A 26,642-nucleotide genomic window follows, 5' to 3' on the forward strand; every position below is an offset into this window, starting at 1 on the left:
TTGGATACTTTTTGGTGCTTAAATTACTGAACTTTTAAAGTATTCTGAATATTAATTGCCTATCAGATGTACTTTTGGGGAAGATTTTATCCCACTCTGTCATCTGCCCCTTCACTCTGCTGATTACTTTCCTTGCTGCCAAGAACTTTTAAAATTTCATCCATTTCAATTTTACTGTTCTTACCACTGCTTTCTAGGCTCTTTAAGCCCTTGAGCCCTTTTAACTATGGTTTCACTATCTAGCAAGCATTAAATATCTTCTGACTTAGTGGTCATAAATTTAATTTATACTGGTCTTCAAATTTTTGTTTTCTCTTGTTTATCCATTATTTGCTTCCAAATCTTGAAGTAGCTCTTATACTCTTCTGGATTTTACAGTCTGTGCTCATAGGTCTGATGTTATTCTAATGACTTTACCTATGCAAGTAAGTGATAGTTTTCTCTTGGAGCTTTTACTTCTGTTGTGTTGGCATCTCAGGTGTAGTCTGTCATGGTGAGATTCTTGTCTGCTAATGCCTACGTGGGGTTTTATAATATTTTGTACTTGAATGTTCTAGATTTGTGTAATTTTCTTCTATAATTTTATTAAGTAGCTCCATTTGTCTCATGGTCTCTTAATTTTTGAAAAGTTATGGTCATTCTTGTTTGCTTTTCTTGATTCGTATATGAATGTAGTAATTTCTCAACTGTGTCTTCTATCTCTGATATTTTATATTAATCTTAATGTAGCCTGCTGTTGTGGTTTTTTGACTGTGTATTTTATTTGCTTGCCTGAGTTTTTCTTTTCCAACATTTCAATTTGATTTTTATTTTCAAAATTTGTTTCCTCCCCAAATTTATCCATATTACTGACTTTTCTTCTACATTTCTTATAGAATTCTTCTTTGTTCAGAATATTAATCATTTTATTATATTTGGGTTCTTCAGTGAGGTGTTATGATGCCTTGGAAATACCATTTTGTCTTTCGTTGTTATTTGTGTTTTCGTGTGTTTTTTATGAGTTGTTATGTACATTTGTCAGTTTGGGTATTTCTTTGTTTTATTAGGACATCTTTATAGTGATTACTTTCCCTTGAGGGCTGAATTCCTACTATCACCATGAGCATAAAAATCAAGCCATTGTAACAGAATAACATTAACTAAACACAATATAGAAACAAGAAAAAAAATTAGATACTAGGCCACCAATAACACAACTAGGGTCACCATGCTCTTACAAGGTCACCATGCTTAACTATTCCTGGGGGTTTCTCCAGCACAGTCTTGGCTCCTTTGCTCATCCCCTCCTCCCTCTCCACTACTGGATTCCAGGAGTATGGCTCAGTGTTTAGCTGTGGGTGCTTGGTTCTGTTTCATTTAGCTACTGGATGAAGGCTCTAGGAATGGCAACCAAGCAGTCATCAATCTCATCATAGGGGAAGGGCATCAAAGGTATCCCTCCACCAGTGCTTAGATTCTTAGTTAGGGTCATCCCTGTGGATCTCCTAACATTTCCCCTATGCCAGACCTCTCTCTAACCTGTACTGTCTCCCTCTACCGAGGCATCTCCTTTCTTGCTCTTCTCTATTCCTCCCCTGGCTCAGTCCTCCTGTTTTCCTTCTCCCTCCCCTTCTCCTTCTCCCCCTTTCCCACATCTTTCCTCTCTTCCCCTGTGCTCCCAATTTGTTCAGGGCTTCATGACCCCCTCCCCTTCTTCATGGGATCAAGCAATTTTCTCTTTGGGTCCTCCTATGGCAGTATGGATTGTAGGCTGGTAATCCTTTGCTCTATGTCTAAAATCCATATACTAGTGAGTACATACCATGTTTGTCTTTTTGTAACTGAGTTACCTCGCTCAGGATGGTTTCTTCTAGTTCCATCCATTTGCCTGCGAATTTCAAGATTCCATTTTTTCCTGATGAGTAGTACACCATTGTGCAAATGTACCATATTTTCTCTATCCATTCTTCAGTTGAGGGGCATCTAGGTTGCTTCCAGGTTCTGGCTATTACAAATAATGCTGTTATTCCTTATTGTATGAGTGTGCATTCTTTGGGGAGATGCCCAAGAGAGGAATTGCTGGATCTTGAGGGAGACTGATTCCCATTTTCCTGAGAAGCTGCCATACTGATTTCCAAAGTGGTTGTACAAGTTTGCACTCCCCCCAGCAATGGAGGAGTGTTCCTCTTTTTCCACATCCTCTCCAGAATAGACTGTCATTGGTATTTTTGAATTTAGCCATTCTGCCGATGTAAGATGCTATCTCAGAGTTGCTTTGATTTGCATTTTTCTGATGGCTAAGAATGTTGAGCACTTTCTTAAGTGTCTTTCAGCCATTTTAGACTCCTCTGTTGAGAATTCTCTATTTTGTGCTGCACCCCACTTTTTAATTGCATTTTTTTTGTGTTTTGGTAGCTAACTTCTTGAGTTCATTGTATATTTTGGAAATCAGCCCTCTGTCAGATGTGGGGTTGGTGAAGACCTTTTCCAATTCTGTGGGCTGTCATTTTTGTCTTGCTGACTGTGTCCTTTGCCTTACAGAAGCTTCTCAGTTTCAGGAGGTCCCATTTATTAATTGTGGATCTCAATGTCTGTGCTTCTGTTGTTATGTTCAGGAAGTGGTCTCCTGTACCAATTCAAGGGTATTTCCCACTTTTTCTTCTAATAGGTTCAGTGTGGCTGGATTTATGTTGAGGTATTTGATCCATTTGGACTTAAGTTTTGTGCATGGTGATGGATATGGCTCTATCTGCAGTCTTCTACATGCCAGCATCCAGTTATGCCAGCACCATTTATTGAAGATACTTTCTTATTTCCATTGTATAACTTTAGCTTCTTTGTCAAAAATCAGGTGTTTGGAGGTGTGTGGGTTAATATCAGGGTTTTCAATTTAATTCCTTTGGTCTACCTGTCTAATTTTATGCTACTGTCCGAGCTGTTTTCAGGATTATGGCTCCAAAATAGAGCTTGAAGTCAGGGATGGTGATGCCTCCAGATGTTCCTTTATTGCACAGGGTTGTTTTGGCTATCAATATAAAGCTTTTTTTCCATATAAATTTCAGTATTGTTGTTTTCAAGGTCTTTGAAGAATTGTGCTGGGATTTTCATGGGGATTGCATTGAATCTGTAGATTGCTTTTGGCAAGATTGCCATTTCTAATATGTTGATCCTACCTATCCAAGAACATGCATGGGAGATCTTTCCATTTTATAGTATCTTCTTTAATTTCTTTCTTTAAAGACTCAAAATTCTTACTATACAGGTCTTTCACAAGTTTGGTTATCATTATCCCAATATATTTTATGTTGTTTGTGGCAATTGTAAAGGGTGATGTTTTTCTGATTTCTTTCTCAGCGAATTTATCATCTGTATAAAGTAGGGCTACTGATTTTTGAGTTAATTATGTATCCTGCCACTTTGCTGAAGGTGTTCATTACCTGTAGGAGTTCCCTGGTAGAGTTTTTCAGGTCACTTATGTCAACTATCATATCATCTGCAAATAGTGAAAGATTGACTTCTTCCTTTGAAAATTGTGTCCCCTTGATCTTGTTTTCTTGTCTTATTGCTCTAGCTATAACTTCAAATACATATATTAAGGACATATGAAGATAGTAGGCAGCATTGTTTTGTTCCTTATTTTTGAGGAATCAGGTTGAGTTTTTCTCCATTTATTTTGATGTCGGCTGTTGATTTGCTGTATATTGCTTTTATTATGTTTAGGTATGTTGCTATTACCTTGATCTCTCCAAGACCTTTATCATGAAGGGATGTTGGATTTTGTCAAAGGCTTTTTTCAGCATCTAGTGTGATGATCATGTGGTTTCTCTTTTTCAGTTTGTTTATATGGTGGATTACATTGATGGATATTACGATTGCTACAACAGCTTGTTTCTTGGTTCCATTTGATTGGAAAATCTTTTCCCAGCCCTTTACTTTGGGGTAACATCTTTTTTTCTGTCTTTGAGATATGTTTCTTGTATGCTGCAGAAGGATGGATTCTGTCTTTGTATCCATTCTGTTAGCCTGTATCTTTTTATAGGCAAGTTAAGACATTGAGGGATATTAATGACCATTGATTGTTGATTTTTGTTTGTTTGGGATTTGTTATTACATGTGGATTTCCTCCCCTTTTTTCTTTTGGTGTTTGGTAAAGTGGTCTTATCTATTGCCTATGTTGTTGTGAGTGTAGTTATCTTCGTTGGGTTGGAGTTTTCCTTTCAGTACTTTCTGTAGGGCTGGGTTTGTGGATATGTATTGTTTGAATCTGATTTTGTCATGTAATATCTTTTCTTCTCCATCTATAGTGATTGAAAGCTTTGCTGGATACAGTAGTCTGTGCTGGCATCGATGTTTCCTTAGCATTTGTAGAACATCTATCTAGGACCTTCTGGCTTTCAAAGTTTCCATTGAGAAGTTGGGTGTAATTATGATAGGTCTGCCTTTATATGTTACTTGGCCTTTTTCCTTTGCTGCTATTACTGCTTTTTTCTTTATTCTGAAAGTTTGGTGTTTTGACTATTATGTGGTGACAGGACTTCTTTTTGTGATCCAGTCTATTTGGTGTTCTATAAGCTTCTTGTACTTTCATAAGCATATCTTTCTTTAATTTGGGGAAGTTTTCTTCTATGATTCTGTTGAATATGTGTTCCATACCTTTGAGCTGTATTTTTTTACTTTCTTTCATACCTATTATTCTTAGGTTTTGCCTTTTCATGGTATCCCATATTTTCTGGATATTTTGTTAGAGATTTGTTGGACTTGATATTTTCTTTGGTGGATGACTGTATATCCTCTAGTGAGTCTTCAACACCTGAGATACTCTCTTCCATCTCTTGTATTCTGTTGGTTATACTTACATCTATAGTTCCTGATCATTTACCCAGCTTTTCTATTTCCAGCATCTCCCCATTCTGTTTCATTGTTTCTTTATCAGCTTTCAAGCCATGAACTGTTTGCATTGTTTCCTTCACTTGTTTGGTTGTTTTTTTCTTGGCTTTCTTTAGATTCTTTAAGAGATTTGTTTATTTTTTGCTTTGTTTTTTCCTCCATTTCATGTAATTTTTTTTCTTCTATTTCTTTAAGGGATTTTCTCGTTTCCTCCTTAAGGGTCTCTATATCTTCATAAGATAGTTTTTGATGTCTATCTATTCTTCTTTCTCTGTGTTGGGCTTTTCAGGTCTTTCTGGTATGGACTCCTTAGATTCTTCTGGTGTCTTATTGGTCTTTTTGTTGTTGAGTGTGTTCTTACACTGTCGTCTTCCCATCCCTTCTTCCAGTGGGTGCAGGTGGTATCTCCTCCTCTTCTCTAGTTTCCTGGTGATGCATGTGGGCCAAGACTTCAGTGTCTGCAACTCTGGTCTGGCCTCTCCTGGTATTCTCCTCACTCAAGCAGAGGGTGAACAAAGAATGAGGTGTGTCTGGAATCAGGGAGGTCCTCCTTGCCTGGGCAGATCCACTCAACATGGGGAGCAGGCCCAGAAAGATCCAAGGAGGAGGTGATGGGAGGAGTTGGGTCAGGAGCAGCTCCCAGAATCCGGACTAAAATATTTTAAATGCCCATTTTATAAGTCTGATTAAATGGAACTATTATATAAGTAGGTTTTAATTGTGTATCAGGCTAAAGAAAACTTCTTAATACTCCTTGATGCTGCTTAAAAAAATAAGTACGAAATGTAAAACTTTCAAACATTCTAAATTTAGCTCCAAAATAAATAAATAAATAAATAAATAAATCATATTCTTTGTATATTTATTGTAGTCTATGTTTCAAAGAATGTGAAACTTAAAATGCTCTGTGTGTTGGAGTCAGCCTTGCTAAAATTTTAAATAATCACTTTTCACAGGGGGTATATCTATTTTATGCACTAACACCATCTGCATACTGGAACAGGAGCCCTGACTTTTCCCTGCTAAAATGACTACTTTCATGCTGTGAAGTATGTATAACTATGTATGTGGTCTATTTTGGTTCTAATCCCTCCTGAAAGGCTGTCTAATACATTATGAATCATTCTCCTGGGGACAGTTTGTCTTCTGGCTGCCCCTGTAAACTCAACCTTTTTTTCTCCAAGTGCAAGATTCCTCAGGGCAACCTAATTTTTTGAGGTCCACTGTTTCAATTTTCTGATAGCCCAGGAAGGACAAAAGCATCCTTGTAGAATATCCTAGATCCTTCAAGGCCTGTAATAATGGCTCATTGTTTCTTGTGTTGTGTGATTAAAAAGATGCTTCATCATAGCCACAAGCTTTGAAAATTAAACCTGCATAAGCTTTAGGGAGGGAATTATCTCTGGGAAGGACTGACTCATGCCTGCACCCATGAATAGGACATAAATAACAATAGGTGTTTGAAGCTGAGTCAGCTTAAGTTGGCATGCTCAGGCTAGCATTCACAGTGAACTTTTCTAATTTATGGTAATTAAAATACTGTACATATTTTTGAACTTTCTATATCTTAGATGGAAACCTGAGGAAAATGGGCTCCTGAGAAAAGCGGGCCTTTTTCCTAGAAGTGCCTATCCTGAAGGAGGGAGGGCAAGTGTTATGAAGGAGAGGAGAAATAGAAGTCCTGCCTGCCAGGCCCCAGGCACTGCTGCTGGGCTCAGCCTGCTCTTATTATGAAGAAAATTCTTCCTTGTTTTCGAAAATGAAACTCTTGCCTGCACTCCCTATTGTTCATTCTTCACTTTGGAATGCAGAAGAAGCAAGTCTTAAGTTGGAGTTAAGACGGGGAAACTGGAGCCGTCTCTCAGGATATCTGCTGCTCAACACAGGTCCACTCTCTTTACCTAAGGGCACAGTGAGGTATTCTCCTCCTCCCTAGCTCACCAGTTTTTCTTTTCATCATCCCTTTAAAATGGCATCATTCCCAGACAGCAGGAAGTAAGTTAAAGTACATGAAACTCACATTGCCAAGAGGTGGGGTTGGTGGGTTTTGGTCACTCTTTGCATTAAGGATACTTGTCATTGTTTAGCGGGATTGGTTACACAATGTTGCTTACAATTAGGAAGAAAGTTGAACAAAGCATTTTTTCGAAGTATTGTATATATTCAAAGTATTTTTTGAAATATTCAAAGTATTTTTTGAAAAAATAAAAGAGGAATCCAGATATGATAGGATCAGAGGATAGATTTTTGAATCTACTCTGAAAAGAATAAAGGGAGGATATAGGTATGATAAGAGGGAAAGTTAGATTATTGAATCTACCTTTTTTTTTTTTTTTTTTTTTGGTTTTTCGAGATAGGGTTTCTCTGTGTAGCTTTGGAGCCTGTCCTGGCACTCGATCTGGAGACCAGGCTGGCCTCGAACTCCCAGAGATCCGCCTGCCTCTACCTCCCGAGTGCGAGTGCTGGGGTTAAAGGCGGGCGCCATTAATGCCTGGCTCTGAATCTACTCTTAAAATGTATCTCCCTGTTTTAAATATTTTATATTGGATTGGACTTCAGTATGTTGCATATAAATGTTGCATATTGATACAAATATGAGATTAATTTTGCTAAAACATACTGTACTTACGTTTTCTAATAGTGTTCCAGGTATTGTATCTATGCAGCTTATTTAACAGTTCAATATAAATTTCTAGTCCTTGAAAATTATTATTATCAACTATACAGGGCAAGAAGGAAATGTAGTTTAGTATATTAGTCAACTTCGTAGTCACATTAGGTATGTTTGCAAGGTCAAAGAAACTCCACATGGTAAGACATTGGGCAAAAAAGTGCCCTTGTCTAAACTGCTGACAGTATGCTATCCAAAACGGACCGGCAGGACACCAATAAGAGTGACTGCACCCTGGCCAAGACAAGGAGTTCTGGTCCTTCAGAGTATCCCGTTTCACAGAAGTGTGTGTCTGATATGCTAGGACTGTAGACTGAAGATGGGTTCCACAACATTGCAGAGAAACCTTTGATGACTGTCCAGGCAGCCAGCTGTTTCTGTCATTTTTCATATTTTTTTGAGGTCGCTTGCTCTCACTTCCTGTTTACTCAGTTAATACTATTTCCTTCTCGGGTGTCTGAGGGAGTTGAAGTCTGGATAGTATAGTTATAGTTTTCCTTGTTTACCAGACTCAGTAAAGAAATTCACTAAAGATGTGTTAAGTGTCATAGGTTTGACACTATAAAATAATTTGATAATGTAAATTGGAATAGAAATTAAATTATATACAAGACTCTGTACTCATCAAGAAAGAATAGATAATGGAGTATTTTCCCCAAATTTGTCAAATAGTAGTGGACTGGACATTGTTGATGTACTTATTGCTTGTATATATTGTTCATAGTTATTGTATATATTTTTTCTTGTATTAGTTATAACCTTTTTAAATTTTAGACAAAAGGGGGCATATGTTGTGATATCTTGCTTGTACAAGTAAAGTCTGTCTTAAGGTCAGAGGGTGGAGTTTGCCACTACCTAACCATAGAGGTCTGGAGGTCTGTACAGACAGACAAGAATGAGTTAGCTGGGCAGCAACAGGGTATTAGCAGGTAGAAACTGGAACTCACTCTCTTGTCTGCTGAAACCTCTAAGGAGGTAAGGTGTGATGGTGAATTTCTCCTTCTCTCTGCTCTCTCAGGATTTTCCTCTATATCTGACTCTGGGTTTTTATTATTTAGACCAATTAAGAGCTCCATTTACAAGTACCTGTATTTCTCATTTTTCATTCTAGTCTCTGTTCCTTTTAAATTTTCTTTCAACAATTCAACCCTAGAATGTCTCATGTATTATTTCTATAATATCCATTGTAACCCACTAATTTTTCACACTCATTTCAGGGCGTCTAAGCTGGAAATAATTTTCCAACTTTATCTAAATATATGTCATTAGCACAGATCTAGGCTTAGTGGCAAAACTGTCTTACACACTCAGGTGGATACCTGGAAACTAAAATATAATGTGTTTAAAATTCAACTCATTGTCTTCATGGAAAAATCTGCTTCATTCTCATCTTCTCAGCCAGCTCCTTCTGTTGCTGGACTTACTAAAGTTTTGGAGTCAACATGAACTCCATTTTCTTTTTATCACTATGTGTGTGATATATTAGAAAATCTTGTCAACGCTGTTCTTGAAAATTAGCCATTTTACTAAACCACTGGCCACCTCTGATCTGACCCTGTGCAATTTTACATATGAATTGTGAGAAACCCAAGAGAATTTTATTAACTATGAGAACCCTGAGAGAATTTATTTTCTTCCACACCCTCAACATCTAAATAAAGACAGCAAATAGCCCCTTGAAAACACACTTGTCATACAGCAATTGTGCTGAGAGGTCATAATTATTCTCCTTCCCTACCTGTATAAATATGAAAAAGCACAAGTAATCATCAAGAAGGTATAAGGAAGAATCAGAATTTTTAAAGTAATAAAAGAAACCCCAAAAGCAAATGGACAACTTTGATAGTACCTTGATGCTACCAAGCAGTTTAAGTGGAAAAACCATATCATGTAGGAGCTTCAACTTCTGATTCTAAATGTAGTCCTCTCCTTTCTAACTCTGGAAGCACATGGAAGAAAGAAGCATGAATGAAACATGATGCATGTTCCCATATCTGAGATGTTACCCCTGACACCTCAGCATCCTACCTTGACATATGCACTTCAGTTTTTACTATCTGATTCTTTGTTCATTGAAGCTCTTCATTTTCACACCACATTGTAATTGGTAGCACAGAATTACTTGGTCTGGAGTTTGTGGCTTTTGGTAAAGGCACTTAAGATTGTCTTTTTTTTTTTTTAGGGCATGTGGGCTATCCACATTAACTTCCACACCGAAACATATTTACACACACACACACACACACACACACACACACACACACACACACACACACACCAGATAATCAAAAGTAAAGTATGATAATATTAAAAAGGAGTTTCACGAGTTCCACAAGTGGAAGGAACTAAAATTTCCATCAACATATGAAGGTATAAACAGTATGTGACATACATGTAAACAAATGCAATGGTATTAACCAATCAATAGTATGAACTACTGACTCTTGCAGTCACATTGATGGATCTCTGTTTTTGTGCAACAGAAACTAGACACAATGAACTATATACGATACTTTTTTCTATTTCTTTAAAAGTACTATTTTTTATGTGCCTACATGTGTGTCTATGCACTACATGTATGTAGTGCCCAAGGAGACCAGAAGTGGGCATCAGATTCTGTTGTGAACTGCCAATTGGTTGCTAAAATCAAACCCTGGTCCTCTGGAAAAGGCGCTGATACTCTTAACAGCTGAGTCAACTCTTCAGCCCTCTTTTAAACTTTTTAGTAAACACTTTTTCGTAGACTCCTTTTTGATAGATATTAATTTTATATTGGAAAGCATATAGAAAAGGTATTATCACCACAACCATTTCTTTCAGAAGAATGAAGTTTTACATATTTCACCCTTACCTTGTATATAATGCACATTGTATGGCCACATTCATTCCATTAAAATTATCACATATTTTACCCTCAAATGTTCTGGTTTAGTGAAAACCCATATATTCTAGGTTTAATAGAATAAAAGAACATGTCTCATCAATACTTTAAATTTACTCTTCCACTCTAAAACTCAGTAATTTGATTATTTTCAATTTACATTTTATGAATATTGAATGAGACTACAAACTATAAAATATTGATCTGCATTTTCACATCTTGTTTATAGTTATATAAAAATGAGGGACTGGGGATGGCCCAGTAGTTAAGGGTAGTTGCTGTGATGTCATGGGACCAGAGGTGTATACCCACATTCATATAATGAGCTAGGTTTCCCATGACTGCTGATAACAACAAGCCCTGTGTGATCAGACATCCTAATGGCACACCTAGCACATATCCATAAATATTTCAAAATTACCTAACAAATGAGGGCTGTAGTAATATCTAAGTCCCTTTTCTTGTTGCAAAATAATACCCAGTAGGTGCCAATGGTTTATCAACCATTAAGCACTATTCTGTGTTGTCCCATTTATACATTTCAGGATTGCACTTGTGACATTGACAATGGAAAAATACAGGAAAACATTTCAAAGAAGACTAACCTTTTCTATTTTAATTTTTGATTAAATTTAATTGCTGAGTATCAAACATTTTTATATGTTTAATTATGGCTTCTTTGTTCTTTGGATATGTTTATATGGTGAGTAGTAGCTCATTATTTCCAATGATGCATGGTCAAGCAGAGGCTTCATAATGTCCAAAGGACAATAAGTGTCTGCAGTATTATAATTATTAAATCAATCAATTCTCCTCAGATATATGTGATAATAAAGAGAAATGTACAGAAAACAAATACTTTGTCAGTATATAGCACTTTGTTTAAAAGTAATCTGTCCTATGAAAATGAATGGCTTCCCTTCTTACATATGAGATAATGCTTTAAATTTACTGCCTCTTCTTTTCTGTTGGCTGTTCATTAGACAGTCAGCTTTATTATTTATACATTAGGCCAAAGCAGTATTATTTAACCATTAGCCAGATATTAGCACTAGTTAGTCATTAGCCCCAGAGTAGAAATTGTTAAACATCAGCCAGTAAATAGGAAAGGTTAACCACCACATTGGATGTGCCAGTTGTTAACCATTAGACAGAAAGCTGATATTTGATGTTCACTGACTTCCCCGTTAGGGTATCAAAAGATTCAGGACTTGCTTTGGCAGAGGAGTGACAGACCATGAGTTCCAAACAGCAGTTGGTCAGACTAAATGATGGCCACTACATTCCTGCTTTGGGTTTTGGCACCTATAAACCCAATGAGGTAAGAATACAAGATACTCTGTATTTGCAGCCTAAAGCTATTCCATGTACAAGAAGGCAGACAGGCTTCTCCTGGATCAAGGTTTGCTTGAGTCCTCACATGTTTATTATTCTGGTTAAACAGAAATTGCAGCAGCTGCAGTTGGTGGCTGTGGGCAGGAGACCAAGCTGGTTCATTAGACAGGCTGAGTCAAGATTGTGTCAGAGTAGGGTATTTATTCATGCTTGTACTTGTCTAGGGGGAAGATCCCTGCTCCTGATAAGGTATCAGAGAGGCATTCTTAATGGAGAACAAAGGGAGGGCCTAACTCTTCAAACATTTTCATTCAGGGTGGGTGTTAGCGTTGTATATGATGGAGATACAAGGTACAAGCTTCAATGACCTTGGGGCATTTACTATAACTCAGTCAGGGACTTCAGGGATAGGGAGAAGGTTTGTTTATAATTACCTGTTTTTTCTTGCTATATGCTAAGGAGTCTGAATTTGGCAAGAAGTGACTATATCTTTTTTTTTTTTTTTTCTGGCCCAGGCCTCTCTGTCAGTTTACTGCTTTTGTTTGGGGCCTGTCAGCTCTATAGGTGAATTTGGCATGAATCTTTAGTCTGTGAGCTCTGGGATTAAAGAAACATGTCTATGACCTAACAATTTTGGCACTATGGTTTCCTATGTCTATGTTTCTCAGCTTGCTAGAAGAGAAGAAAGGCACCAGATTGCTTATCAGCTTTTTTGGTAGCAGTGTGAGAGGGAACTTCTACGTTTATGTTTACAATTCACGACACCATTTTTTTTTTCAATAAGGCAAGATGTAGAAAAATCAGTGTGGTAACTCAGGGTGTCTCCCTGTAGATTAAGGAATGAAACAAATATCTGAGGACTACTTCACTTTTGTTTTGGTGTAGCCTTCTGCATCACACAGTGAGTGCTACACCAGGGCTAAGAAAGGTCTCCCATGTACAAATTCTCAACTGTGGGAAAATTACTGGGATTTATAACATATCCTTATGACAAGGGGAAGGATGACCTAGAAATATAAGTGTGAATTATTGGTCCTCATTAATGCATGTTGGGTTTAGAGCATTCTGGTCTCCAGAACTGAAAACACAAAGGTTTACTGTTTCTTAACCAGGAATGACTTTCTTGTTTTGTAAACCTCCTGAGAAATTTTGATTTTGTGGCAAAGGGCCACTTCCCCTAACTTCAGATTTGTGCACTTCCTTCCTGGTAGCTTTATGCATAGAGAAATCTGGGGATAATCACAGAATTTGTTACTTTTACAAAGTTCACAAAAACAGGTGCAGGTCAAGGCCACTGCTCAATCTCTGGGTTGGTGATTCACAGAGTGGCTTTATTTTACATAAGTCAGAGCTGTTTGGTATTCAGAGAAGGTGGTACAAGCCAGAATTTCACTCACTGTGTTTATATGGAAAGATAACTGTAGAAATTATTAAAATAATCAGAAAAGGTAGTCTGATTTCCTTTTTAACCTCTTTGTATGTGCTGTATGACTTTATATGTTTGTGTGTTTGTACAAGTGTGTGTATGCCGAGGTCAAAGTCTTCCTGCACTTCTCTCACTTTAATTTTTTAACATGGGGTTGCCTAGTCAGTCTGGAACAATATAGTGATTCAGCTATATTGGCAGGCATCACTCCGACTCTGCTCCCCAAAGCACTGGGATCACACCTGTATGCCACCATGGCACACTCTGCTTTTACATGAGGTCTGATGGTCTGAACTAAGATTCTGAGAGTTGTGTCAAACACTTTATTGATTGAGACATCTCCCTAGCCCACATTTTAAGTCCTTTAATGAAAGAATTGTCATATCATTATTGAAATCTCATGGTCAAGGCAATAATTTTAGACGTAATTCCAGTTTTATCATTTTTAAACAAATAATCTTTGTTTGAAAGGGCTGACAACCCAAGTGAATCATCTCCAACTTGATAAAGGTAATTTATTTTTTTATTTTTTAACTTTATTTTTTTCTTCAGATTTTTTTATTTGAATTAGAAACAGGATTGTTTTATATGACAATCCCAGTTCCCTTCTCCCTCCTGTCCTCCCCTACTACCCTCCCCCAACTAAAACCCTACCTATCACATATCCTTTCTGCTCCTCCTGGATGATGAGGCCTTCCATAGGATGTCATCAGAGTCTATCTTATACTTTGGGATAGGGCCTAGGCCAACCCCCATGTGTCTTGGCTCAGGGAGTATTCCTCTATATGGAATGGGCTCCCAAAGTCCACACCTATGCTAGGGATAAGTACTGAACTACTACAGCAGATCTCATAGATTTCCGAGGTTTCCTCATTGAAACCCATATTCCTGGGGTCTGGATCAGTCCCATGTTGGTATCTCAGCTATCAGTCTGGGGAACAAGTGTTCCCCAATGTTCAGGTCAGCTGCTTCTGTGGGTTTCACTAGCCTGGTCTGGACCCCTTTGCTCTTCACTCGTCCTTCTCTGCATCTGGGTGTAGTTCAGTTCGGTGATTAGTTATGGGTGTCTGCTTCTACTTCCATCAGCTTCTGGATGAGGGCTATCAGGAGACATATAAGTCAGTCATCAATCTCATTATCGGGGAGGTCATTTAAGGTAGCCTCTCCTCTGTTGCTTAGATTGTTAGCTGGTGTCATCTTTGTAGATCTCCATGGTAATTTATTTTTAATGAGGATATATTCCCAGGGTTGATTTTCTTTCCTGCCAGTATTTAGGTCTGTCAGACTAAAAGAGTAGATATGCAGAAAGACTAACATAGGACACTCTTCTTTGTCCAAATCCCTATTATTAACCCTATTATTGCTTGGTATCTGAGATCTTTGCTTTCTCATTCTTTTATGACAGTGTCTTAGCTGGGGTCAGGGGGGAGTCTTTATGTAATTGTGCTTTGTCCTAAGCAGACCTCCTTATGTTCATTTTGCTTAGCAACCCCACTACATGAATTGAGTGTGACTTTCAAGCAAGCAGTTTAACCAAGGGTGTGCTTGGCATTCATCAGTGCCAGTAAGTAAGTAGAATACATGGATAGAAAGAGGTTCTTGGATCTGAAAGTCTTTCTATTTCTTAGGAAAGACCCCGCCAAAGTGGATTTGGTTCATTGCCTCAAACATGGGACAAAATATAGGCAAACATCGAGTCTGTGGAGATACTTAGTTTTCTGCGACATCTACAATATTTCTGGAGAACTCATTTTGTTTTACAGAATAGAAAGTGGGAATCAAGGATCAGAGAACTAGGATGTTGCCTAGTCTGAGGATGACTTTGAAAAAGAAAATTCTTTCTAGTCTAGTAAACTTCCATCTAGGCTCCCTTTGAGCTAGCTCTCAGAACATGCATCTCTAAATACTTCTTTTTGTTGTTCCTCTAGGTTCCCAGGTGTAAATCAGTGGAGGCTGCAAAACTAGCAATAGGTGTTGGGTACCGCCATATTGATACTGCTTATGTATATCAAATAGAAGAGGAGATAGGACAAGCCATTCAAAGCAATATTAAAGCTGGTGATGTAAAGAGAGAAGACCTGTTCATCACTACAAAGGTATAGGTTTTACAAGTATACAAGTGCAAATTATTGAAATATACTATAGGGAAGTGAAAATTATGATACTGAACCAGAAATTGGTAAAAGGTGTCAGAAGCATAAACGGGTAAGACAAAGTAATGTTATATTATAATCTCTATGAAAAACAATTCAGTTATTAGTATGAATTCAACTAGTATAATTCAATTAGTAGTGTGAATTTTATTTCTTGAGTAATTTTCTTTCATTGTTCATTAAATAAAGTACCTATAACAAAAATATATAACAATATAATTTACATTGTTAAGTAACAGTAAAGCAAATCGTGGGTTAAAGGGAATGATTATAACTTTACTTCAAGTACAAAAAATATTTCAGTATTAGGATAAATAAGTATGCAGGTTTGAGCAATCTATTAATTAATAACAACTTCCATTCTTCAACATTTGTAGCTTTGGTGCACTTGCTTTCGGCCAGAGCTGGTCCGGCCTAGTTTGGAAAAATCACTGAAAAAACTTCAACTGGACTATGTTGATCTGTACATTATACATCACCCAGTGCCGATGAAGGTAGGTGATTTGTATTGTCAAGTGTATGTAAGTTTGCATGGGGGCATGGATTTCATTTTTATGGATGGCTGAGATAAGTTTTCATTATAATTTCATATAAAGCTGAGTTTTGTCATTAAACCTCTGAATGGGTTCCACAAAGAGTTTACTGGATTATGAAATGAGGTGTCCATTAAATGGTCAGAATGGCAGATTAGAAGTAACTTCCAGGAAAACTTGTATTTATATGTCTTTTATATTTATGTTTATTACTAGATGTTTTCTTGGGTCTTATCCCAATTTTCCTCTCTTGATGGCAAATGTGACTCTAAGATAGTTTCAGCTTCAAGGTCATTGACACTTTGTGGCCTCTCTGCATCTTTTGTTATCACAATCAATCCTGCACACAGTCCTGATTGTTCATCCTTGGCTCACATGCCTTTCCTTATGCCCACATGTATTCATATATATGGGACAGGATAGTTATAAATTCTTGCTGAAGGTAAGGACATGCGATAACTGGGCTTCCCAGTAAATATAAAACATTTTCTTTTTTTCCAAAATAAAGAGTAGACAAAAGAATACAAGCCAATGAGGGGGTCTCATTTTGCTACTTGAAAATATTATTTAGGTGCAGGAATTATATGTGTGTGTGTTTGCATGTGTGTGTGTGTGTGTGTGTGTGTGTGTGTGTGTGTGTGTGTGTGTGTGTGTTTATGTAACAACAGTTGAAGAGAGGCCAAAAATTTAAGAAACAGCAAGGGCATACATGTGAGGGGTTTGATGGAGGAATGGGAAGGAAGGAAATTATATTATAATTTTGAAAATAAAATTATAAGAAAGAAAATATTTATATTCATGTAATTATTGTCACAGAAAACATTAAAACTAAGCTCCTACAGGTAATTTTTACTACTCCTCATTAGTATCACTTGGTAAACACAGTATATAGTATGATTCTTCACTGTCTTTATGGCTGCTTACTGTCTGATTTCCAATATATTCTTTAAAATTGAAAATATTTGTTTAATGTGCATGGATGTTTTCTTTGCGTGTATGCCTGTGCACTAGTGTATATGGGGACAAAAAGGGGAGTGGCCCCCATAAGACTTTGTCACAAATCCATGTAGGTGCTAGGAATTGTACCCTGGTTTTCTGAAAGAGAAGCCAGTGTCTAATTACTGAGCTATCTCTCCATATCCTCCAGGATATTCTTAAAAGCATTACTATAGGTGAGAAACATGTTTTGTGAGATTTATTTAACAAGCATGTCTCTTTCAGTCAGGGGATAATGATTTTCCAGTAGATGAACAAGGGAAATTACTGTTTGACACAGTGGATTTCTGTGCCACGTGGGAGGTGAGTACTTTTACAAAGGACAATAAAGCAAGAAGAGTAAGGGAGAATCATCTTAATTTCCCTTGGGTATAGAAACTCATTTACATATATACAATTTGCTGGAGTGGAAGAATGAATTACTAAAATGTAAGAGAAGGAAAAAGAAGAAGTATTTAGGATAATAGAATATGTGGTATAATATTAGCACCTTATGTAGCAGTAGCATCAGTTTTCTAGTGATGTCATGAAAATTATTCTTTGGCTAACATCTTATTCTTCATTATCACCATTATCGTGATTTCTTCATATTTAAGTTCAGTGATCATCTGGGCAATCACCCCTCCCCATGTTTTTAGTGTCTGTGATCAAACTTAGGGTCTTTTACACACTGGAAAGTGTTCTGTCACTGATCTATATGTCTAGCTCTAGACAATTTTCCTTATAACCGCTACATCTTGTCTTCATATTGACATAGTCAATTTCAAGTATGACTCTTCATAACCCCTTTCTCATCACCAGGCATTGGAGAAGTGTAAGGATGCAGGATTGGTCAAATCTATTGGGGTGTCCAACTTTAACCACAGGCAGCTAGAGAGAATCCTGAATAAGCCAGGACTTAAGTACAAACCTGTCTGCAATCAGGTAAGAATTCTCCCTCCCTCCCCCATCTCTCATGCCTTTCCTCACTCTGTACTACTGATACTTGTTTATTTGTCCTCTGCCCAAGTGATTTTCATTTTGAGGAAAAGAAGATTCTGAGAGCAGCACCACTGTTTCAAAAGACATGGGAGAGTCTAAATTTAAGAATGGATTATTTAAGTATTGGTGAGAATGGAGATATAATATAGTACCCCACTGCTGGAGAATGTATAAATTTAAAGTTGGTCCAGCAGGCAGAAGTTAAGGGCAGGGAAAGTGATACTCTTCCTGAACTGAGACTAATGGATACCCATGGTATATTTTGTTGAAAGATTGAATTAAAATAAAAATCAGTCAGTCTTCAGTATGTATGTGGCGGTTAGATACTTCTCACCATCTTATTATGGTCCTTTCTCATGATTTTAGCTATCTCAGCAGTTGGCAGTTTTAAACACTGAACTTCCTTGAGGATCACTAATTATATTTTTGGCTTCAAAACTTACCCACCCAAATGTTATTAGCAGAATCCCCCAAAAGTAGTTCTTTTATTCTTAAGAAAAATTGAAACAGTTTGATCTTTTAATGTCAAATGTGATACTGCATATAATTTTCTTAGTCTATCAATTTCAAGCATTTTTATTTGTCATAATATGAGCATTTGATAAAATCTGATATCTTTCTATCATGTTCTTTCATAGGTTGAATGTCATATTTATAATAACCAGAGTAAGCTGCTGGATTACTGTAAATCAAAAGACATTGTTCTGGTTGCTTATGGTGCTCTGGGAACCCAAAGATATAAAGAATGGTAATAAGATGAAGAGTATACCTGAACCAAGACTGTCAATTAGCATCATAACCCTAAGTTCTCAGGGACAGGGGGATCTTTCTTTAGAAGAACCCGGTGAAGCTAAAGCTGCTGGTTCAGTAGACGTGGTGTCTTAGTCCTTTTTTTTTTCTTGTTGCTTTGATAAAATACTCAGACAAGAATAATCTCAGGGAGAAAGGGCTACTCATGGTTCACAGTTCCAGGATATAGACTATTATGGTAGGCATGTTAGAGTGTCAGGGACTTGAATAATGTCATCCCTTCTTATTCAGTCAAGAAGCAGAGAATGACAAATGAACACTTATTCTATTTATACACTTTCTCCATTTATACAGTCGAGGATCCTCTGCTCAGGGGATTTGTTCATCACCTGGCTCATTGTCCAGGTGATTCTAGACTTTGTCCATTTGACAACTACCCATAACCATCATGCCCAGTCTAGAATGTGCCCTGCAATGTGTTTTTAAGCACCATAGCAAAACCAAACCTTTCCCTAAGGAGCTCATTTCTACTTTGCTACTAGGGTGGACCAGAACTCTCCAGTTCTCTTGAATGACCCAGTTCTTTGTGATGTGGCCAAAAAGAATAAGCGAAGCCCTGCCCTGATTGCACTTCGATACCTGGTTCAGCGTGGGGTCGTGCCCCTGGCCCAGAGTTTCAAAGAAAATGAGATGAAAGAGAATTTGCAGGTGATGAGCTCTGCAGATAGTATCTTCTGTATGCTTGATTCCTTCAAATCTCTGAACATGATTGAAATTAAGCCTATATTTCTAGCATTTTTCTATGCATGTGAGCTTTCAGGTGCATTGAGAAATGTTTTGTATATGAAACAAACAGCAGCATGACTTAATAGATTTATTGTTGGAGCCTACATAGAATTTGCTTTGTGTTGTCAGTCAAATACTACATACTTCTTTTCCATGACCCATCTGTTTCATTTTCTGAAATAAGGGTTCTGAACTGGGTAATTTTGATTCTAAAAATTTCTATGCTTTACTTTTAATTCATTGAATTCTCAAATATTCAAATACTAATTCACACACATACTATACACACACACACACACACACACACACACACACACACACACACACATATATATATATATATATTGATTAATTGTATTTTCCTGTCTGTTTTATTTACATGGGTTGATCTTTTTAAATTTCATGTAAGTATGCTTTATTATAGTATAAAATATTTAGTTTACAGAAGAAACCATTCTTAAGTCAAAATTTAATATAAATAACATTTATTTCCTTAGTGTTCTTTGATTTAATATTTGCTTTACTTCAGCCTAAACTCAGTGAAAATTACTGTCTATGCTCAGTTGCTTCACATATGTTCGAGGAACTATTGTAAATATATTCAGGACAATGAGGCCTCTCAATACAGTAGACTGATTTAACTTTTCCTCCATTCCATATGGGTTTCATACAACTTACAAGTTTCCCAGGTTTTACCTCTGCACTTAGCCCTACACCAAGACAGTGAGAAGCCTTTTATCATTAGCACAGTGTTTACACATCATTGCTTCTGTGAAGTTCAGGTGTCCAGTGCAAGTTACACAGCAGTCAATATTCAAAGGGTAGGAAGCAGACATTGTCTCAGTGGGTGAAGGTGTTAAAACACTTCAACAGTGTTCAGATCAAGAAGTGTGGATTGGTTCCCCAAAAGCAAAGTGTTAGTGACAGCTCTTGCTCCCACTAGCGGAAGTCCCAGAAATAAAACAAACTACACAAATGCCACACATATATAGGAAATAATTGGTCCTATGTAGGCTCCCTGGCTGTTAGTTCAGATTCTGTGAGCTCCTATGAGCCAGGACAGTTGTTTCTGTGGGTTCCCTTGTGATGTCCTTGAACTGCCCCCCATACAATCCTTCTTCATTCTCTTAGGCAGGATTCCGTGACTCAGCTCAGTGCTTAGCTGCGGATATCTGCATCTGTTTCCACCAGTTACTGGATGAAAGCTTTCTGATGACAATTGGGGTGGTCACCATACAATGAGTATAGCAGAGTATCATTAGGCATCATTTCCTTGCCTTTTTCCTCCTCAAACATGTTTGGTTCTATCCTAGCTCTCTGGGCCTTCCAATCTCTGTGTCCTGGTGTTCCAGTTAATATCAGGGGTGGGTTCACTCTTGTTGTATGGATCTGAGCCATGACCGGTCAGTCATTGGTAGGTCACTGTCACAATGTCCTTGCCACCTTTACAGTCCACCCCATGCACTTCTCATAGGTAGGACAGATGTAGGTCAAAAATTGTATGTCTGGGCTGGCATCCCAATCCTTCTACTAGACATCTGCCACAGTGACAGGAGATGGCCAGTTCAAGCTAAGAATCTGCCATTGCTAGGAGGCTTAGTTGGGGTCCTCCTTGTAGATTTCTGGGACCTTCCCTTGTACTAGGTTCCTGCCTTATTCTGAAATGCTCCCACTTCCCATCATGTTTTTCAATACTCTCTCCCTTCATCCACCCCTAACCAGATCCCACATATTCCCATCTCTATCTTCCCCAGTATCATTATCTTTTCTATTTCTCCTTTCTCAAGAGATCTATACCTCCCTCCTTGGACCCTCTTTGTTACCTATCCTCTCTATGTTTGTGGATTGTATCATGATTATCCTTTGTTTTATACCTAATATTAACTTATAAATGAGTGCATTGACTTGTCCAGCCTTAATACACGAGGAGGAGCTTAGTCATATCTCAACTTGGTATGCCCTGTTTTGCAGTCCCAAATGAGAAGCTTGCCCCTTTCAGAACAGAAACAGAGGAGGAGTGAATTGGGAGGGGTAGTCAGAGTGGAGGAAAAAGGATGGAAGGAGAGGAGGGAGGGGAACTGCAGTCAGGATGTAAAATAATGACTAAATTTAATTTAAAAATTGATGTTAAACCAGAGCAGCAATTGAACCAAAGTTGCTTCTAATACTTAAGCCTGGCAGGATACTACAACAGCCTCATTGTTGTAGGCAAGTATTGCTGGTGTTCCTAGAAATATTGCTGAAGAATGACCCTAAGCCCAGTTCTTGTGATAAATACCTTTGGATGTGTGCAGAAGTGTGTAGGGGTGATCCCTTGATGATGTGGAATTTATATGTGGTTATATGTGCAAAAATATGGAAAATCATACATCAAATATATATAATATTTATCATATGTAAATATATGCAATGTAATATGATATTTATTTGAAATTGGCATGTTTATGATTATTTGAAAATGATAGATACACACACATATATACACACTCACATACACACACACACACACACACACACACACACACACACTCACAAATGAGCACTGGCCTTTCAAGGGTAGAAGTGTGACAATACAATAATTTGTAAATCTAGGCAGTCAAAAAAGAGATGTTCTATTTTCTCAAATAAAAAGACATGTGGATTATCAGTTTGCTGTATTTACATATTCTCAATAGTGAATTGTTAATCAAATTCAGAAGTTGCTGAACTGCCTTCTCTCAATTTTGCTTATTTTCCTTCACTTTTTATTACTTCATTAAAAGTGGTTCTTATTCCAGTCTTCATACTTTTACTCTGTGATTTAGCATCATGTTTTTTTTTTCACTAATCAGGCTTTTGAGTCTTTTTCACTAGTTTACCAAGGATTTGCATTATTTCCCCCTGAACTGTTCTCTAATACAGTTCTTATAAGTTATAAAATATGAATCAGGAAGATGTATGTAATTTTAAAAGACTGATTCAGTGTGATTAGCTTTATGACTTTTCTCTGTTCGTTTTATTTTCTCTTTTCCATGACCCTAATTAAATGTCTTACTAGATTAACTAGTTGTTAAACTGTTGACAGATTTCTGTGTCCTTCTTCCTTGAATCTCTCTTTGTCTCCATATTTTGAAGGCTGCAAAGGACTTACCCTTGCATGTGCTTTAAGATGGGAAAATTCATAAAACCTTGTTGATGTTAAAATGTCTCAAATTTAAACAAGAAGATCCTTATAAAGCAAGCTCTTTTCTACATGAACACAATATAAGTAGAATTTGGACGAGTCCTGACTTACGTCACGTTGAAAAGAGCAATTGTTTGCATTTCAGTTATTCACTGATGGATTACAAAATCTAACTCCCCATGCAACTCAATGTTTGTGTGATATATTTCAAAATTTTATTCTAGATTTCTTGGAAATTATGTATGTGTTACCACCATCTTTGAATGATATTATTTTGCCTTTTATTTTTCTCAAGCTGACATTGAGATTTCCTGTTGTCTGTGGCATTGTGCAATTTTAATATATTTCTACAGCAGTTTTATTTCATTTTATTTGATATTTATAAACCAGGAATGTTTTAGCATGCAATGTTCATCATTTTTAGGAGCATACATACTACTCACATTGCCTTTGAGACATAAAATCTGCTTCATTCAATGCTAAAACCTTTGTGTTTTTCTAAAAGGTTTTTGAATTCCAGTTGTCTCCTGAGGATATGAAAACCCTAGATGGCCTGAACAAAAATTTTCGATATCTTCCAACTAAGGGGTAAGTAATATTGATAAATGCCTCACCTCAATTTGTTTCAGGGCCAAGTCATTCCCTCCCTCTTCCATCCATGATGATTCAGAAACCCAAAGGCCTATTTGTCTGTAGCAAGTTTCCCATGGAGCTTGTTAATGTAACATTCAGAAAGCAAATTCAGCCAAACATAGAAGTCAGGATATAGTGGCACACACCTTTAATCCCAGGATTCAGGAGATAAAGGCAGGGAGATCTCTGTTAGTTCAAGGCCACCCAGGGATACATTAGAGTGAATCAGTCTAAAAGAGAATTAGAGCTCACATTTTTAATCCCAGAATATGTGAGGGGTATTTAAGACAGGAACAGGGTCTTAAATCCAATGTGTCCCAGCCACATTGAGGATAGGAAGACATTGAAGTCTCAGAATTCTCCAGCAACATTGAGGAGGGCAGAGGAGTCTGAGATTATAGTCTGAGGTTTGGTGGAGCCAGGATCACCTTTCAGTCGAGGTAGAGGTGAGAGCTAGTGGCTGGCTGCCTTGCTTTTCTGATCTTCAGCTTGAACCCAAATATCAGTCTCTGGGTCTTTTACTAATTGTGTTACAATAGTTTTGTCACTACATATTTTGGATTGTTGTTTATATATAGAGAGGTCTACAAATTATATAGTTAGCTCCTCAAGCATGCAACCCCATCTTATTAATGTCATTCTTTCCCTAGCTGAATCTTATAAACTACAATGTACATAATGGATAGTGAGTGTATAATTAGCAGATTACTAATACTAATGGAAGTGAAAGTAGTAGGAATAAATGATATGTAAGATATATTAAGACATTTTTGTGTTGATCAAAGGGACATAGTTGGAAAATAATGTATAAATGATATTTTATAAATATTTCTTATAAATATTTGTAAGTGTCTGTAAGAACATTACCTTCAGCAGTTAATCAGGGAACAAAACAATTAACTTTCATCAAGATGATAACTTCCTACATGTCATACTTTATACTACAGAAATGGATTATAGAGTGTGTGTGTTTTTATTTCCTATTTTAGTTTTGCTGACCACCCTGAATACCCATATTCTGAGGAATATTAACATGAGCACCTGACATGATTCTGCCTGAAGTCACTGTGTGATATTGGTCATGTGACTTGGATGCTGTTTGGTGGATGTGTCATTTCTGGTCAGCCTAGGCTGCTTAGCATCCCTGACATTCAGCTGGAGCTCCAGATAATGGCTTTGAAGAAAAGGGATTTAATTTTCATGGTGCTTTGAAATAAATATTACTTTTCTCTCCTCAAAATATGCTTTATTTTTTTAATGAGTCATTTTGACACAAAACTGGTTTTGGTGGAAGTCTGTGGGTGATGTTTCGTTGGGAGTCATAGAGCTTGACATGAACCTTTAGGCCAAACTTGGCCAGCCACACCATTATAGAACTGTCTTTTGATTATAAATGGCTTCTAGAAGCATGAGCACTTAGAAGGAACAACATGACCCAGACATCAATCCTTTGTTCCAACCACAGACTCAGTTACCTAAGCAACCCTCCCTTGCCCCACCACCCATGAACTTTTTACCCTGCCAACATCCTCCTTCTATAGCTTTCTGACATCCTGAACTACCACCTGGCTCTTGGTCTCTTTCCCCCCTCCCCTTTGCCCTGCTCTGCTGACTATATAAGCTAACCTGGGAAAAATAAACTTTGCCACTTGATCAGAATCCTGTCTTGTTGTCATTCACTCCACATCTCTTGCCCCCATTCTGCTCCCTGGATATCTTGCCATGAGTCGGGACAACTGCAGTGTTTGTAGATGATGATTTCCTTTTGTAAATATCTCTGACTTGGGTTAGGTGGTGTTTCTAGACAAGAGAATGTTTGTTAATAGTTGTTTATGAGTCAGCAGTCCTCTAGTCATGAGTCAACAAGAGAATAAATACCACATACAGTCTGGAAGATGAGATACACTTGGGAATGTTGACCAATAGTCCCCAGGCTCTCTGTAGAATCTTGGAAGTGAAGACTGAGGCATTCCTAAGATAGGCTAGGCTGAAGATATAACATGAGAATCAGCCTAGTAGGACCCTTAAAAGTCAGGTTAGGGAACTTCAGAAGGAGGGAGTTGATCATAGCTCTATCTAGAAATGGTCCCAAAGTTGTTTTATTTCTTTTCAAAATTTTTCTTAAGTAAATTACATCTTACAAACAAAAGGTGCTCTGTACAAACTTAAGGCAATGATACATCAGAGGGTTTTTCCTAGCATTAATTTTTAAACAAATAAAAAACAGAAACCAACTTCAATTTTAATAAATTTAGAAAAACTTGTAAATTGATTCTTTTTGACATGATTTTTTAAAATTGAAAACCAAGTGTTCTCATTTTACATATCAATCCCACTTCCCACTCCCCTGCTTCTCCAACTTTCCCCCTCCCTCCTACTGCACATCATTTACTCCTCAGAGAGTGTAAGGCTTCCTATGGGGAGTCAAGGAAGTCTGGCACATATCTTTGAGGCTTGACCAAGGCCCTTTCAACTAAATCTAGGCTGCAAAAGGTATCCCTTCAAAGAGCATCAGCTCCCAAACGCCAAAAGTAACAGGGATAAATCCTGGTCACACTGCCAGTGGCATCACAGACTGCCGAAGCCAGACAATTGTCACCCACATTCAGAGGGCTCAGTTTGGTCCCATGCAGGTTCCCCAGCTGTCAGTCCAGAGTTATTGAGCTCCCACTAGCTCAGACCATCTGTCTCCGTGTCTATCTCTAAAATGACCTTGACACCTTTGTTCCTCCCTCTCTTTGACTAGACTCTGGGAGCTCAGCCCAGTGCTTAACTGTGGATCTCTTCACCTGCCTCAATCAGTTGCTGGATGAAGGAACTATGATGATAATTAAGGTAGTCATCAATCTGATTACTGGGGAACACCAGTTCAGGCACATTCTCCACTAATGCTTAGTCTTAGTTGGGGTCATCTTTGCGGATTCTTGGGAATTTTCTTAGTGCCAGGTTTCTCATTAGCCCTGTAATGACTCACTCAATCAAAATACCTCTTTCCTTGCTCTCACTCTCTGTCTTTCTCCCATCTCCACCATCCAGTTCCCACATGTTCCCCTCCCCACTCCCCTTTTCCCTCCCCTTCTGCCTTTCCTGATCCCTCCACTCTGATTCCAATTTTCTCAGGGGTTATTCTATTTCTCAGGGGATCCATGTATGTCTCTTTTTGAGTACTCCTTGTTACCCAGCTACTCTGGAGTCACAGCCTATAGGATGGTTATCCTTTGATTTATGTCTATTATCCACTTATGAGTGAATTCATACTGTGTTTGTTTTTTTGGGTCTGAGTTACCCCAGAAAGGATGGTTTTACTCTAGTCTCATTAATTTGAATGCAAATTTTATGATGTAAATATTTTTTCCTGCTGAGCAGTACTCCATTGTGTAAATGTACTACATTTTCCTTATCCATTTTTCAATTGAGGGGCATCTAATTTGTTTCTAGGTTCTAGGTATTATAAATAATGCTGCAATG

At 37.6% G+C, this 26,642-nt stretch overlaps 2 protein-coding genes across 2 annotated transcripts in view; both read left to right on the forward strand.

The window, feature by feature from the left end:
• Positions 1-11,609: 11,609 nt before the first annotated feature.
• LOC100768959 (aldo-keto reductase family 1 member C13-like) lies at positions 11,610-24,817 on the forward strand. The gene is made up of 9 exons (XM_027405094.2): positions 11,610-11,739; positions 15,108-15,275; positions 15,710-15,826; positions 17,087-17,164; positions 17,663-17,785; positions 18,481-18,590; positions 19,135-19,300; positions 23,047-23,129; positions 24,164-24,817. The coding sequence occupies exons 1-9, from the start codon at positions 11,656-11,658 to the stop codon at positions 24,204-24,206; spliced, it is 972 nt and encodes a 323-aa protein (XP_027260895.1). The 5' UTR covers positions 11,610-11,655; the 3' UTR covers positions 24,207-24,817.
• LOC100769236 (aldo-keto reductase family 1 member C13) overlaps positions 19,285-26,642 on the forward strand; it is a 33,553-nt gene continuing 26,195 nt past the window's right edge. The window contains exons 1-2 of the mRNA XM_035442845.1: positions 19,285-19,300; positions 23,047-23,129. The gene's annotated coding sequence lies outside the window, so the exon portion shown is untranslated. The remainder of the gene's footprint in view (positions 19,301-23,046; positions 23,130-26,642) is intronic.

This window comes from Cricetulus griseus, chromosome 3, assembly GCF_003668045.3.
Source record: "Cricetulus griseus strain 17A/GY chromosome 3, alternate assembly CriGri-PICRH-1.0, whole genome shotgun sequence".
NCBI lineage: Eukaryota > Metazoa > Chordata > Mammalia > Rodentia > Cricetidae > Cricetulus > Cricetulus griseus.

Coding starts and splice junctions, on each gene's coding strand:
- LOC100768959 (XM_027405094.2), top strand. CDS start 11,656: ATGAGTTCCAAACAGCAGTTGGTCAGACTAAATGATGGCCACTACATT. Junction 17,786..18,480: donor ACAAACCTGTCTGCAATCAG/GTAAGAATTCTC, acceptor GTTCTTTCATAG/GTTGAATGTCATATTTATAA. Junction 18,591..19,134: donor ACCCAAAGATATAAAGAATG/GTAATAAGATGA, acceptor CTTTGCTACTAG/GGTGGACCAGAACTCTCCAG.